General features: G+C 43.8%; 1 protein-coding gene across 2 annotated transcripts in view; it reads left to right on the top strand.

Annotated features, from left to right (window-relative positions):
* Positions 1 to 16,301, top strand: part of Lmln (leishmanolysin like peptidase) — a 69,643-nt gene that overhangs the window by 42,308 nt on the left and 11,034 nt on the right. Inside the window, exons 14-16 of one of the 2 annotated variants that reach the window (XM_039088544.2) lie at positions 3,461 to 3,620; positions 5,876 to 6,006; positions 6,407 to 9,083. In XM_039088544.2, the coding sequence (XP_038944472.1) occupies positions 3,461 to 3,620; positions 5,876 to 6,006; positions 6,407 to 6,412 (297 nt within the window). In that variant the 3' untranslated portion in view covers positions 6,413 to 9,083. Of the gene's footprint in view, positions 1 to 3,460; positions 3,621 to 5,875; positions 6,007 to 6,406; positions 9,084 to 16,301 lie in introns of those variants that run through there. The other variant, NM_001415730.1, reaches the window with a different exon arrangement.

Raw genomic sequence — 16,301 nt, 5'->3', positions numbered from 1 at the left:
TATGGTCACTTGATTTTTGACAAAGGAGCCAAAACCATCCAATGGAAAAAAGATAGCATTTTCAGCAAATGGTGCTGGTTCAACTGGAGGTCAACATGTAGAAGAATGCAGATCGATCCATGCTTATCACCCTGTACAAAGCTTAAGTCCAAGTGGATCAAGGACCTCCACATCAAACCAGACACACTCAAACTAATAGAAGAAAAACTAGGGAAACATCTGGAACACATGGGCACTGGAAAAAATTTCCTGAACAAAACACCAATGGCTTATGCTCTAAGATCAAGAATCGACAAATGGGATCTCATAAAACTGCAAAGCTTCTGTAAGGCAAAGGACACTGTGGTTAGGACAAAACGGCAACCAACAGATTGGGAAAAGATCTTTACCAATCCTACAACAGATAGAGGCCTTATATCCAAAATATACAAAGAACTCAAGAAGTTAGACCGCAGGGAAACAAATAACCCTATTAAAAAATGGGGTTCAGAGCTAAACAAAGAATTCACAGCTGAGGAATGCCGAATGGCAGAGAAACACCTAAAGAAATGTTCAACATCTTTAGTCATAAGGGAAATGCAAATCAAAACAACCCTGAGATTTCACCTCACACCAGTGCGATTGGCTAAGATCAAAAACTCAGGTGACAGCAGATGCTGGCGAGGATGTGGAGAAAGAGGAACACTCCTCCATTGTTGGTGGGATTGCAGACTGGTAAAACCATTCTGGAAATCAGTCTGGAGGTTCCTCAGAAAATTGGACATTGAACTGCCTGAGGATCCAGCTATACCTCTCTTGGGCATATACCCAAAAGATGCCTCAACATATAAAAGAGACACGTGCTCCACTATGTTCATCACAGCCTTATTTATAATAGCCAGAAAATGGAAAGAACCCAGATGCCCTTCAACAGAGGAATGGATACAGAAAATGTGGTACATCTACACAATGGAATATTACTCAGCTATCAAAAACAACGAGTTTATGAAATTCGTAGTCAAATGGTTGGAACTGGAAAATATCATCCTGAGTGAGCTAACCCAATCACAGAAAGACATACATGGTATGCACTCATTGATAAGTGGCTATTAGCCCAAATGCTTGAATTACCCTAGATCCCTAGAACAAACGAAACTCAAGACGGATGATCAAAATGTGAATGCTTCACTCCTTCTTTAAATGAGGAAAAAGAATACCCTTGGCAGGGAAGGGAGAGGCAAAGATTAAAACAGAGACTTAAGGAACACCCATTCAGAGCCTGCCCCACATGTGGCCCATACATATACAGCCACCCAATTAGACAAGATGGATGAAGCAAAGAAGTGCAGACCGACAGGAGCCGGATGTAGATCGCTCCTGAGAGACACAGCCAGAATACAGCAAATACAGAGGCGAATGCCAGCAGCAAACCACTGAACTGAGAATAGGTCCCCTATTGAAGGAATCAGAGAAAGAACTGGAAGAGCTTGAAGGGATTCGAGACCCCAAAAGTACAACAATGCCAAGCAACCAGAGCTTCCAGGGACTAAGCCACTACCTAAAGACTATACATGGACTGACCCTGGACTCTGTCCCCATAGGTAGCAATGAATATCCTAGTAAGAGAACCAGTGGAAGGGGAAGCCCTGGGTCCTGCTAAGACTGAACCCCCAGTGAACTAGTCTATGGGGGGAGGGCGGCAATGGGGGGAGGGTTGGGAGGGGAACACCCATAAGGAAGGGGAGGGGGGAGGGGGATGTTTGCCCGGAAACCGGGAAAGGGAATAACACTCAAAATGTATATAAGAAATACTCAAGTTAATAAAAATAAAAATAAAAAAATAAAAAATAAAAAATAATTGGATTTGTGGGATGTGAAAGATGAACAAGGGGTCGGTAGGGAGATGGCTCAGTGCTGCCCTGATGCTGAGAATGGGACTGGGGCACTGTCTAAGAGCAGCCTGTGTTAAGCACTGAGCAAATGCTCCTTCCAACCCCTGCTCACTTGTGATGTTCCGATATGTGCTTGACCTCGCTGAGTATATCAGACCCCATCACTTGGCAAAGGGATTTCTAGGAATAGTGGAGTATATTAGTATAAAGTGTGATTGTTACCATGTAGCTAGCCCAGGCTGAGCTCTAAATCATTCCTCCTGCCTCAGCCTCCTGCGTGCTGGGATTTACAATTGTGTACCCCTTGCTGGCACAGTGTGGACCTTTACAGTGTACTTGGTTCCTTGTTCCTTTGGTATTCTGACTATTTCATATATAAAAAAAACAAAACAAAACCAAAAACTCTTTTTTTTTCAAGGTTTTTTTCCTAAGATTACTTATACATTTCCTATATTTATTATTTTGGGGTATTGCTTGGATGCCCCAAACTCCTGGGTTCTAGTAGTCCTCATGCCTGAGACTTCCCAAAAGCGGGGTGGGGGCTACAGCACAGTCCACCGTGCCTAGTGTTTTATATTGAAAGTGTCATCATTTTATGCATTAGTTTTCTGTCACATCAGCCCTCTTTTTCTTCCTGTTTTCTGTGGTGCTTGTTTGTGGATCAAGGTCTCACTCTGTAGTCCTGACTGGTCTGACCCTCACTATAGAGACCACAGATCCCGCCTCCCCAGTGCTGGGATTGAAGGAGTGCGCCACCATGCCTGGCTCTGTTCCATTGTCTTTTGGGGCTTTGCTTTGTTTCTTTATTTTTGTCACACATATGATTTTACTATTTATTAAAGACAGAAACAAATATTTGTACTAGTAAAGGAGATGTGCTACTTTATTTTCTTTTAAATAGTTACGTCTTCACTGCAGGACAAAGAGCATTTTAAATGTTTTCCAGGATTATCAATACTTTGACTTTATAAATACCATTCCACAGAAATACATAGTCCAAAATGCCAGAAGTGTGTTTAGCACCATTTTCATAATTGTTTAAATTCTGAAATTCAAGTCTGCAACTCAGACAACACATGTTTTGTTTTGTTTTGTTTTGTTTAGACAGAGTCTCTTTACACATCCCTGGCTGCTGTTCTGGAACTCACTATGTAGACCAGGCTGGCCTTGAACTTAGACGAGATTCACCTGCCTCTGCCTCCCAGGCCCAGACAGCAATTTTAAAGATGACACATCCCAACACAATACAGTCAAAGATACTCTAATGCTAGGAGATGAAAACATTAAGTAGTTTTGGTTTTGTCTTCCTTTTGCCTACCCTGTTTCTCCTCCATCCTTTAAAATCAGTCAAATCCGTCATCTTGATGGGTGACTTCATTATCTTAACTCTTACCACCTGTTTCTAAAGCTGGGCGTCCTGACGATGCCTGCTGTTGTATCACTTCATCGTTAGTGTGCAGTGTGCGGAGAAACCTGCAGCACTGTCGGAGGGTGCGTACAGTAGCAGGAAGCTGTGATTGCCCGTGCTCTGGTCTGGTTGTGATCTCACGGATGACTCTTCCTTCCCTCCCTCCTGTGATTGTTTGCAGTACTTTGATGAGCTCAGTGGGATATCTGCCGAGGATCTGCCTTACTATGGTGGGTCAGTCGAAATCGCTGACTATTGCCCTTTCAGTCAGGAATTCAGCTGGCATTTAAGTGGCGAGTACCAGCGCAGCTCCGACTGTAGAATACTGGAAAACCAACCAGGTTAGTAGGCCACTGAGGGAAGGGTTAAGCTCATCACACAATGTTGTTGTTGTTGTTGTTATTGTTTTTTGGTTTTTTGTTTCTTTTTTTCTGAGACAGGGGTTCTCTGTGTAGCCCTGGCTGTCCTGGAACTCAATCTGTAGACCAGACTGGTCTCTAACTCAGAGATCCACCTGCCTCTGCCTCCTCTGAATACTGGGATCAAAGGCCTGTGACACCACCACATGGCCTGCATCGTACAATTTTCTGTTACCAATATAAAACAGTTGCAAAGGGGACAGTCTCCACAGCCAGATGAGTTTGAGTTTTTCAGTTCCTTTACTTAATTTGTGTCTGTTACTTGACTCCTCTGCCTGTATAATGCTAATCTCATAAGTCGTCATGGCTATAGAGTGACATCCTGTCTCAGAAAGGAGGGCAGGGATGGTTCAATGGTTAAAAGCACTGGCTACTCTTCCATAGAACCCAGGTTCCATTTCCAGCACCCACATCACAGCTCACAATTGTCCAAAACTCCCACTCCAGGGCATCAGACAGCCATTCCACATACAGCCAACACACCAACACACATAAAATTTTATATACACATTATATATATATATATATATATATATATATATATATATATATATACACACACATATATATATACACACACATATACATATATATACATATATATATACATACATATATATATACATACTTGCATCCTATGATGTTTTTGCCATTTATTCTTTGTCTTTTTTTTAAATGTTGATCATACTTTAAAAGGATAGTGGGCTTGGTACTAACTGGAGTCCAGCTGGGAGCTGCCACTCCTGCCGCAGCCTGGCACACTCAGCCGGTGTCACAGCCAGCTCCCTATCCCTTCCCTGTTGCAGAAACATCCTGACACTAACAATTCAGCAGCACCTTACTGAGGTGAAAGAAACACACAGATCTCTGCTGAAGATTTGCTGCCTGGATCACAGTATTGATTTAGAGCTCGGCTCAACACCACCTTTTAAAAATACAAATATATCAGGCTTTGAAACTGTGCTTTGCCCTCCTTAATGTGAAAGGTTATGGAGACCAGGAAATGCACAGGGTCTCAGGGTTTAGCTTGGACTGTGGTTTGCTGAGCTGCCTTGCACACTATTTGTTATTCTTTTCAGAGACCAGAAATTCACAGGTAAGGGAGCTCCATACAATTTGGTATTGCTAGTTCACACTTCTTTTCATAGCTCATAAAATTAAGATTTTAAAAAACTTAAGAAAATCAAATACTTCTGTATATGCTGTATTCACTCACTATTTTGAAAAACATGAAACTTGGGCTGGCAGTAGTATGATTCAGCAGGTAAAGGCACGTGCTGTCCAAGCCTGCAGACCTGGAGCCCACACAGAAGAGGAAGGAGAGAACAAGCCCACACAGTTGCCCTCTGACCTTCACACATGCACCTCAGTGTGCTTGGCCATCCCCATGTCATGCATACATGTGCACACACAAAAATAGTAGCTAGGGGTTGGGGATTTAGCTCAGTGGTAGAGCGCTTACCTAGGAAGCGCAAGGCCCTGGGTTTGGTCCCCAGCTCCGAAAAAAAAAGAAAAAAGAAAAAAAAAATCTTAGTTTGTGGGAGGCAGAGTTGGGATGATTGCAAGTTCTGAATCCAGCCTGAACTGCACAGCAAGATACTGTCTCCAGATGCCAAACACCACCTGTCCTGCACGTGAAAGGGACGTCTTATTTAGGCCACCGCAGGAAGTGGTTCTGGTTTTGGAATCAAACCTCTGGTTTTTGGTGCCCAGTCCTCTGTGTAATTAACCCAGATACTTAGGGCCCACTTAATCCCATCTCTAGTATAATAATTCTCTCACATCAGCTGCCTTCTGAAATCCCAATTGAGTCTGGAGTCTTATTTGTCCTTTCTAAACTTGACATTTTCCATTCAGCAAATTCGATTTGTTCATATGTTTTTGTTTTGGGAGACAGTCTTCCTCTGAGACTTACTTCAGACTCAGCAGCCCTGCTCTGCCGTCCAAGACCTGGATTGCAGACGTGGGCCACAGGCCTGCCTCAACACCTTAGGTTTTTAAACCTGCTTTTATGCTGCTATTGTTAAAGACAGGGTCTCCTATAGCCCAGGCTGGCCTCAACCTGGCAACCCTCTTGTCTTTGCATCCACAGAATGTTTAGCCATAAGTAGGATGCCTCATTCCTTGTTCTCCGTGCTAGTGGTCAGCATGTGAGAAGACTCTTTGGGTCGTTTCAGAGCTGTTTAAGAACTACGGTGCAGAGCAGTACGGGCCGCATTCAGTCTGTCTGCTTCAGAAGTCAGCGTTTGTCATGGAGCAATGTGAGAGGAAGCTCAGCTACCCAGACTGGGGGAGCGGGTGCTACCAGGTAAGCCACGGACCCAGCCACCATCCACATACGGAGGTTCGCTTCATGGCTTTGTATGAGATTATAATTGATACAGCTTATATGGGGATTTGCCGGTCACTGCTTGAGTTTTGTAATTGTTAGTTTGAGTGCTGTGGTTTGTGAAAATACATTCCATTGACAGAAATTGCTTTTAACTGTCTGGAATATATATAACTTGGACCAGGCAGGCATGGTTGTGCACGTGTTTAATCCCAGCACTCGTGGCAGAGGCCGATGGATCTCTGTAAGTTCATGTCTAGCCTGGTCTACTTAGCAAGTTCCAGACCAAGCCAGGGTTATATTGTAAATCACTGTCTCAAAATAAATAAATAAAAGCAAAATTGTTGTATATTAATGTATTCTTTGATTTTACTTCTAGGCATAAATCCTAAGTAAATAATGGCAGATACATACCTCTGTCCTTGAACAAGGTTTGCTCTGTAAGGCATCAGCGTACAGGTTATGTCTCCAGAGGGAGCTGAGGTGCAGCCCAGCAGGCTGTGCTTACCTAGCTTGCTCCAGGACCGAGGTTTGATCTCTGGCACCATAACAAAAGGGAAGGTTACAGCGATGTACTCTCTGGATGGCGGTGTTGCTGTAGTAAGAACTGATCCAGATGTAGGAATTCTGTGAATGAGGGGCACCCAACTGATGGACTTTTCTCCCTGCTCACGGGTGCCAGGTGTCTTAGGATTTCTACTGCTGTGATAAACACCATGACTAAAGCAATGGGGAGGGAGGGGTTTGTTTCAGCTTGCAGCTCTCAGTTCCGTCTCTGTCACTGAGGGAAGTTGGGGCAGGAGTCCAGGCAGGATCCTGGAGGCAGCAGGTAAAGCAGAAGCCATGGAGGACACTGCTTATGGGCTTCATGGTTCATACTTCATGGCTGGTCAGCGTGGCTTCCACCCAACCTGCCCAAGGTTGGCCCCACACACAGTGGCTTGTCCCTCTGGCAGCATTCAGTGATCGGAAAATGCTGTCCCAGACAGACTTCCTAGAGGCCAATCTTACGGAGACATGTTCTCAATTAAGAGTCACTCCTCCCAGATGACTCTGTCTTGTGTCAGATGACATAAAATTACCCAGTACACTAGAGAAGGTTGTGATCCTGGGAACTGAAATATAAGAACCCTTGTGCCATGCCCAAACTTATGGGACACAGTGAAAGCAGTGCTAAGAGGAAAACTCATAGCTCTGAGTGCCTGCAAAAAGAAACTGGAGAGAGCATACACTAGCAGCTTGACAGCACACCTGAAAGCTCCAGAACAAAAAAGAAGCAAATACACCCAGGAGGAGTAGAGGGCAGGAAATAATCAAACTCAGAGCTGAAGTCAACCAAGTAGAAACAAAAAGAACTATACAAAGAATCAGCAGAACCAGGAGCTGGTTCCTTGAGAAAATCAACAAGATAGATAAACCCTTAGTCAGACTAACCAGAGGGCACAGAGAGTGTGTCCAAATTAACAAAATCAGAAATGAAAGGGGAGACATAACAACAGAAACTGAGGAAATTCAAAAAATTTTCAGATCTTACTACCAAAGCCTATATTCTCAACTGAGAAATATCAAATGGCTGGGAAGAATCTAAAGAAGTGTTCAACATCCTTAGTCATCAGAGAAATGCAAATCAAAACAACTCTGAGATTCTACCTCACACCAGTCACAGTGGCTAAGATAAAAAACTGAGGTAACAGCAGATGCTGACAAGAATGTGGAGAAAGAGGAACACTCCTCCATTGTTGGTGGGATTGCAAGCTGGTACAACCACTGTGAAAATCAGTCTGGTGGTTCCTCAGAAAAGTGGACATAGTAGTACCTGAGGACCCAGCTATACCACTCCTGGGCATATACCCAAAAGATGCTCCAACATTCAACAAAGACACGTGCTCCACTATGTTCATAGCAGCCTTATGTATAAAAACCAGAAGCTGGAAAGAACCCAGATGTCCTTCAACAGAGGAATGGATACAGAAAATGTAGTACATCTATGCTATGGAGTACTACTCAGCTATTAAAAACAACGACTATATGAAATTCTAAGGCAAATGGATGGAACTAGAAAATATCATCCTGAGTGAAGTAATCCAGTCACTGAAGGACACACATGATATGCACTCACTGATAAGTAGATATTAGCCCAAAAGCTCGGAATACCCAAGAAACAATTCACATATGAAGATCAAGAAGAAGGAAGACTAAAATGTAGATGCTTCAGTCCTTCTTAGAAGGGAAAACCAGAGCTGGAGAGATGGCTCAGCAGTTAAGAGCACTGACTGCTCTTCCAGAGATCCTGAGTTCAAATTCCAGCAAGCACATGGTGGCTCACAACCATCTGCAATGGGATCTGATGCCCTCTTCTGTCTTCTGGTGTGTCTGAAGACAGTGACAGTGTACTCTCATACGTAAATAAATCTTTTTTTTTTTTTTTGGTTCTTTTTTTCGGAGTTGGGGACCGAACCCAGGGCCTTGTGCTTCCTAGGCAAGCGCTCTACCACTGAGCTAAATCCCCAACCCCAAATAAATAAATCTTTAAAGAAAGAAAAAAAAGGAGAAGGGAGAACAAAATACCCATGGAAGGAAATACAGAGACAAAGAGTGGAGCAGGGACTGAGGAAAAGGTCATCCAGAGACTGCCCCACCTGGAGATCCATCCCGTTTGCTGACACCAAATCCAGTCACTATTGCTGATGCCAAGAAGTGCTTGCTGATGCCTGATATAGCTATCTCCTGAGAGGCTCTGTTAGAGCCGTACTGATACAGAAGAGGATGCTTGTAGTCAACCATCAGACTGAGTACAGGGACCTCAATGGAGGAGTTAGAGAAAGGACTGAAGGAGCTGAAGGAGTTTGCAACCCCATATGAAGAACAACAATATCAACCAACTAGAACCCACCAGAGCTCCCAGGGGCTAAACCACGAAAGAGTACACATGGAAGAACCCATGGCTTCAGCCACATCTGTAGCAGAGGATGGCATTGTCTGGCATCAATAGGAGGAGAGGCCATTGGTTCTGTAAAGGCTTGTTTACACAGTGTAGAGGAATACCAGGACGTTGAGGTGGGGGTGGGTGGGAGTGGGAGCATCATCATAGCAGTAGGGGGAGGGAGCATGGAAGAGGGGGGATAGGGGCTAACATTTGAAATGTAAATACATAAACTATCCAATAAAAAAAAGAACTTGTGCCACGTTAGCCTCACAAGCTGAGCTAAATGCATTTGTTTGGTGCATGCGTGTGCGTGTGTGTGCATGTGTGAGCATGTGCCTAGGTTAGCCTCAGGCGTGCTTCCTCAGGAGCTGCCCACCTTGATATTGAGACAAGGTCTCTCTCTGCACAGGGCTTCCCATTAGGGTAGGCTGGCTGCTGCATGGGCCGTGAGCCCCAGGGATCTGCCTGTCTATCTCCCCAGCTCTTGGACTGAAAGCACTTGCAAACACACCGCCATACCTGGGGGGGTTGTTTTTGTTTTTTAAGATAAAGTATATTATTTCAAAGAACTGCCACATGTTTGGTTTTAACATAAACGTAAAGCAGGTGTCAAGCTTCTTACTCAAAACGGTGCCAGTTACGCTCCAGGATGGTAAATCTCAATGAAATTACAAAGCTGTAAAATGCCACAGTTGGTGGGCCTGGACATGGATTCAACAGCTACTGGGAATCTTGGAATCTGAGTCTGGATTCTTTTCAATATTTATTTATTTTTGGTTCTTTTTTTTTTTTCGGAGCTGGGGACCGAACCCAGGGCCTTGCGCTTCCTAGGTAAGCGCTCTACCACTGAGCTAAATCCCCAGCCCCTATTTATTTTTACTTTATATGTGTGGGTGTTTTGTCTGCTTGTATCTGTGCACCACATGGTTCAGTGCCTTTGGAGGCCCAATGAGGCTAAGGATCCCCTGGAACTAGAGCTGTGAAAGATCGTTAGCCAGCAAGTAGGTGCTGCGAAAGTCACTGCTGTTACCAGAGACTGTCTGTCCATCACCTGCGTCTGAATTTTGAGGAAAGGACTTCATGTAGCCAAGGCTGGCCTCAGATTTACTTCATAGCTAAGGACGACGACAATGACAGTGATGACGATGATGATGTGATAATGATGATGTGTGTGTATGTATGTGTACACATACACATATGTGTACACACACACACACACACACACACACACACACACACACACACACACACCAGCTATTTAGGTTCTCTATCCCATTCTATCAATCTCTGTGTCTGTATGTGCATCCCTGCAGCTCTATAGTAGGACATGAGGTCAGGTATGCCGATGCCTCTGGCTGTGTTCCTTCTGCTCAGGAGTCCTTTGGCTGCCTGGGATCTATTGTGCCTCCAATGTAAATTTTAAGTTTTTTTGTGAAGAATGCCACTGGAGTTCTGCTTGGGACTGCACTGAATCTGTAGATGGCTTCTGGTAAGATGACCATTTCACAATACTGAGTTCTCTAGCCCGTGGACCTGGGGGAAGGGAGAGAGAGATCTTTCCGTCTCCTAGTGTCTTCCTTGATTTCTTTCTTTAGCGTTTCAACTTTTCATTGGAGAAATCTTTCAGGTGATTGACTGGGTTTATTCTGGGGTTTCGTGGTTGCTAGGCTGTCGTGGATGGGATTGTTTCCCTGGTTTCTTTTCAGTAAGTCTATAGCAGTGTGTAGGAAGGCTACTGATTTCTGTGTGGCTTCAGATCCTGAGACTTGGCTGAGAGTATGAGTTGTCTGAGGGTCCTGGTGCTGTTTTAGGTATAATTGTATCCTCTCCAAATAGAGACGCACCAGCTTCCTCCTTTCCTATTCAGTTTCTCCACATTTGTATCTCCTGCCTTATTGCTCCCGCTGGGACTTCCAGTACGGAACGAGAATGAAGCCCATGCACACCCTTGTCTTGCTCCTGGGTAGAGGCAATGCATGGGTTTCCCTCGCTGGGGTCATTATGGACAGCCTGTTCTGTGTTGGCATCTATTCCTCCTATTCCAAGTTCCTCCAGGACTTTAACACAAAGTCTCTTTGCCCCTCTGGATGTCCATGTGATCAGTACTTGAGTTTCTTTGTGAAATACCTAACATTTATGGGTTTGCATACATTCAACCAAACACTGCCAGATCAGCAGAAGGACACGAATCAACACTGACTCCAAATAGTAATGGCTTCAATTTCCCAGTCAAAAGAACAGCCATCTATTCTGCCTCCAGGAAAGTGTCTTATCATACAAAAGAGACCCTGCCTTGTGGTGATAGGATAGAGAAAGCACTCCAACCAAATGGGCCTACTAGACAAGCACAGGCCAGCCTCATATGGCTATGTAGCTAACAAGGAGTTTGACCTCCCAATCCTCCTGCCTTCAAGTGCTGGGAGTACAGGCATGTGCCACCACAGCTGGCTATGAAAGTGATAGCTTTTTAAATTACATACAGCTAATTGGACTCCTTCCAAATACTCCGTACTGCTTCTCCTTCATAAAGGACAACTAAGCCCAGAACCCAGTGTGATCCCTCTGGGAAGGCACACACTGACAGAGGTGAGAGCTCTCCTTCCTCCCATGCATGTAGTGTTTACATGGACATAACACAGTAACTGAGGACCTGTGTAGTGCACATGGTCACCTCCACATCCTGGGTACCCTCTGCTCTTTTTTCTATGGGTTCTCCTGCTTGGGGAGTTGGTGTCAGCTCCTGGGTTCTCCTATTTCAAAGAAAATAATTTCTTTGGAAATTATTTTCCCCCAACTTCTTAAGGTGGCTTCTTGAAGTTGTGGCTCGCAATGTCATCTCTTCCCTTTTTAGGAGTTGGTCATTGTGTCCTCTTAAGACAGTTGAAGGACAGTCGAGTCTAGACAGGTCTTATGTGTATGCTCAGAGCGCCAAGGCTGTTTGTAAACAGGTTGTTAAATCTCTCCAGAAATACTCAGGAGGCAGAGACAGGTCGATCACTGTGAGTTTGACACCAGTCTGATCTACACAGCAGGTCCTGGACCATCCAAGGTGCCTTGAAATTAATTAACTAATTAATTGATTCTCCCAAAGTAGACCCAACTGCTGGCGTCCATCCGGGCATCTTAGAGTAAATGTAGGCGGGCAGGGGAAGAGGGTATGGAGTTGGCAGTTGTGCCAAAGCTGCTTTCCCTTTGGCAGTTTCTATCTTCTCTAATCCTTTGCTATTCTGTGGCCAAAAGCAGCCAGCTTCTGGCAATTAACTCCTGATAGCAGCAGGGGATTAAGAAAAGAAATTTAGTTACTGGCTCAAGGGCACCTGGCTGGTCAGAAGGGAGACTTAGAGTTCACTAAATCTTTATGAGCCAGAGAGAAAAAAGAGGAAGAAAAGTAGAAAGGCATACATGCAGATACATGCACACACATACACACACACACACACATACACACACACACACACACACAGCAGATACATGCACACACACACACTTTGACTGGGTTTGACCACCTGTCTCATCAGTTCTACAAGTATTCATGCATATTTAAATGCATGTACATATATCTATACACGTATGTATGTATGTATGTATGTATGTACATACATGTAGACAGACATACAAAAAGCCACACTTTTTCTTTTCTTTTTTTCGGAGCTGGGGACCGAACCCAGGGCCTTGCGCTTGCTGGGCAAGTGCTCTACCACTGAGCTAAATCCCCAACCCCCAAAGCTACACTTTTTATTTCTTTTCTCTGGTCAATTTATATCTTCTTGACAAAAGTTCTTTATAAAATTACCTCATATAGATATAGATAAATGTTACACAAAAAGGAAGTTACAGAAGGATGTCTGTCAACGTCTAGTGCGTTGGGTGCCCTGGGTATGGTCGTAAACAACCAGGACACAGGGGATGCAGAGCAAAGGCAGAAGCAACTGCACGCAGTTGCAAGCTTTATTAATCCTTATATAGATATGAATATGCATTACTACAATTTCCATTTTGGCAAGATACTGTAAGATCGTTATTCCCACAATACCAGGAACAACTGAGGCAAGACTAAACAAAGAAATAAGACTAAACAAAGGTTTGTTCTCAAAATATTCACATATCAAATCACCCCTCTTCTTATTATCAAAGTATACTTGCCATAACCAAGAGAGCATGAGAACTGCTTCCACAGAAACAGGACATAGCAGAACATAGTTTAAGGCCAAGTGAGAAAAACATTTTCTTCTCACGGGCGGCATTCCAACCCCTACTTGCCCCTGTCACCAGTCCTTACTTGACCCTGCCTGGGAGCTGCCTGTCTATGCCTCCACAGATGCCCAGTAGTAAGTTCAAAGCAGTGTTTCATTCTGTCAGCTCATTATAAGTTCAAAGCCACAGTTGCACGCGGCCTTTCTTTATCATGGTGCACGCCTGTGGCTTCATCCTTGCACCTGACCTAGAATGAATGTTTTTTCCTTGATCACAAATCTGCCCCACGCCTGTTTCTCTTATTAGTGCCATTTATGAAAGCTCATTGTATTCCTTATTATGCAGCCTTTATTTACTATTCTGTGAGGAGGGGACACATTCCATTCTTGATCCTAACTTTATTACATGTTTTGTCAAAACAACTCAGACTATCTTCTTAAACTTTTTTCCTAAAATCATTTGAATAAAATCAGGAAGTCATCAGTTCATCTAAACAACATTAATTCATGAAAGTTTATGTTGACCTGCAGGAAATCTACCCAATAGGATGGGCTGATGCCCAGGAATCCTTAGTCTATGTAATAATGGCAGAAAAGATATATCAGCAGTGAGAAGCATCCTGGGATGAAGTCTCTGGGGCAGTGCCTCTCCAGGGTGCGCCCACTACAGCCATGCGAAACACTGGGCCATCTCCTGGAAACCCACGTGCTTGCCATAGCCTTTTCTTAGATGGCTTCTGTTACCCAACCGTTGACAAATTAATTTTTGTAACTGCATCCCAACTTAGTTCTCTGTCCCCAGTGCCAGCAATTCCTGGGCCTCCTGCATCTTCTGCAGCATGCATGAGGTTTTCTTCTACTGGACTCGATTGAGTTCAGTGGAGACTATTAAGTCAGCTTCCACGTGTGTATCTACTAATCTGTCCGTACTTGCTTCTGAGAATTCCGTATTGGTGAAAATAAGGCTGTTCCCTATGACAACACTCTTAAATCATTTTTCTCTCAAAGCCGAGTGCATTCTTTTCCCAGCTTATGTCTACCTACCTCACTGTCACCCAAATCCAATCCTGTCCTATCTCTAGGACATAATTACACTTCTCCTTTGAAACTTTTTGATGTTCATATCAAGGTTATTTTCACTATTTTTTATCTCTCCGTCATAAACAGCTTATTAGTTAAATTTCATTTATTTATTTATTTATTTATTTATTTATTTATTTATTTATTTATTTATTGGAGCTGAGGACTGAACCCAGGACCTTGTGCTTGCTAGGCAAGTGCTCTACCACTGAGCTAAATCCCCAACCCCAAATTTCTTTATTTTTTACAGGCTCTCATGCAACCCAGGCAGCTTCAAACTTGACATGTAGGCTAAGGCTAGGCATGAACTCCTGACCTCCGGTCTCCACCTCCTGAATGACCTAACTAAAATATTTGTATCTCACTCTTACTTCCTCTGTTAGAGTACTAGAAGAGGGGATGGGAGAGGAGGTGAATATGATCAGAGTACACTGTATGAAATTCTCAAAGAATAATAATGATTCCCATATAATATGATAACTATATTCTAATCATATAATTATAATATAATAATATGATTCCCAATAATAAAAATATTATTTTTTTAGAAGCTTCTGGAGGACAGACCCTGTATTGTGGACCTCAGCCAAGCACAACAGTGGGCTTGGTCCTCAGCATAGAAGTTTAACAGAAAAGTTAGTTACTTTGCTTGTCCTCATGACTGAATACCTCACAAGAAGCAGCGTGATGCGGGAGAGTTTTATCTGGGCTCAGAGTTTGAGGGGATGTGACTCTTCACGGTGGGGAGGACAGTGGAGGTGTGTAATGGGCATTGCTTACTCACTTCTTAGCAGACCAGGAAATGAAGCCAGGGCAGGAAGCCCGTCTGTTTAAGGTTGGTCTGAGCTATAAACCTAAGGGCTCACACTTCCCTTAGCTCAGTGGTTCTCAACCTTCCTAATGCTGCAACCCTTTAATACAGTTCCTCATGTTATGGTGAACCCAACCATAAAATTATTTCATTGCTGCTTCATGACTATATTTTTTTTTTTACTGTTACGAATCATAATGTAAACATCTTTGTTTCCTGTGGTCCTAGGCAACCCCTGTGAAAAGGTTGTTTGATTCCCAAAGGGATAACAACCCACAAGTAGGGAACCTCTGCTCCAGCTAGTCCCCACCTCCCAAAGTCCCGTGTACCTACTCGGACCAAGTGTTGAAACCCAGGAGCCTGTTGGGGGCTTTTTACCTCCAAACTGAACAGCCAGGTATCATGGCACATGCCTGTAATCTTGACACTAAAGTGGTGAGGCAGAAGGATCATGAATGTGAGGCAGCCCTGAGCTATCCCACCCCCAAGGTTACCTTTAATGCATTTGCTCTTTAAAATTGGTTTCCTGATTCTTGCTTTTAAAGATGTTACCAAATCTAAAGAGAGTCATTGTAAATATTTGTAATCACTGAGCAGAAAAGCAGAAAGAGCTTTCACTGCAAAATACTCTGTGTGTGTGTGTGTGTGTGTGTGTGTGTGTGTACGTACATGTACACATGTGTATACACACTGTATAAATGTACCTAGTACCTTTTTGCAGACTTTGGTGACTCAAGGAGAGTGACATGGCTGGCCTCTGCTTAGCAGAGATTGAAGTAAAATCAATGAAGGGACCGAGCTGGCGGTGCAGATCTTTAAAATCCAGCTTCCAGGGCCTCTCAATTCACTTTGCTGCACCAGAGTTTCAGGACTACAGCCACAGGCTGGAGAGATGTCAGCAGTCACAAGTGCCTTCTGCTCTCCCAGCAGACCTGAGTTTTGTTACCAGCACCCACGACAAGTGGCTCACAGCTGCCTGTAACTCCAATTCCAGAGGACCCCAAACCTTCCTCTGACCCCTGTAGGCACCTGCACACATGTGGCATACAGACATACACACAGAGACACATAAATAAATCTTAGAGAGAGAGAAAAGACCTACTACCACCAAATGGAATTCTTTTAGAAACTAAATACCTTACCTCATAATATGTGCGTTGAAAGCATGCCCACATCCCAAACTGTGCTTGTTATGAAACAGGGTTAGTCATTTGTGACAGGAACCTATGTGTTCCTGTTTGTGCACACATGTATGTGGGGTGTG

This window comes from Rattus norvegicus, chromosome 11 (genome assembly GCF_036323735.1).
Source record: "Rattus norvegicus strain BN/NHsdMcwi chromosome 11, GRCr8, whole genome shotgun sequence".
Classification (NCBI taxonomy): Eukaryota; Metazoa; Chordata; class Mammalia; order Rodentia; family Muridae; genus Rattus; species Rattus norvegicus.
Note: the sequence above shows the minus strand (reverse complement) of the source record. Positions and strands in the feature narration are given on the sequence as shown.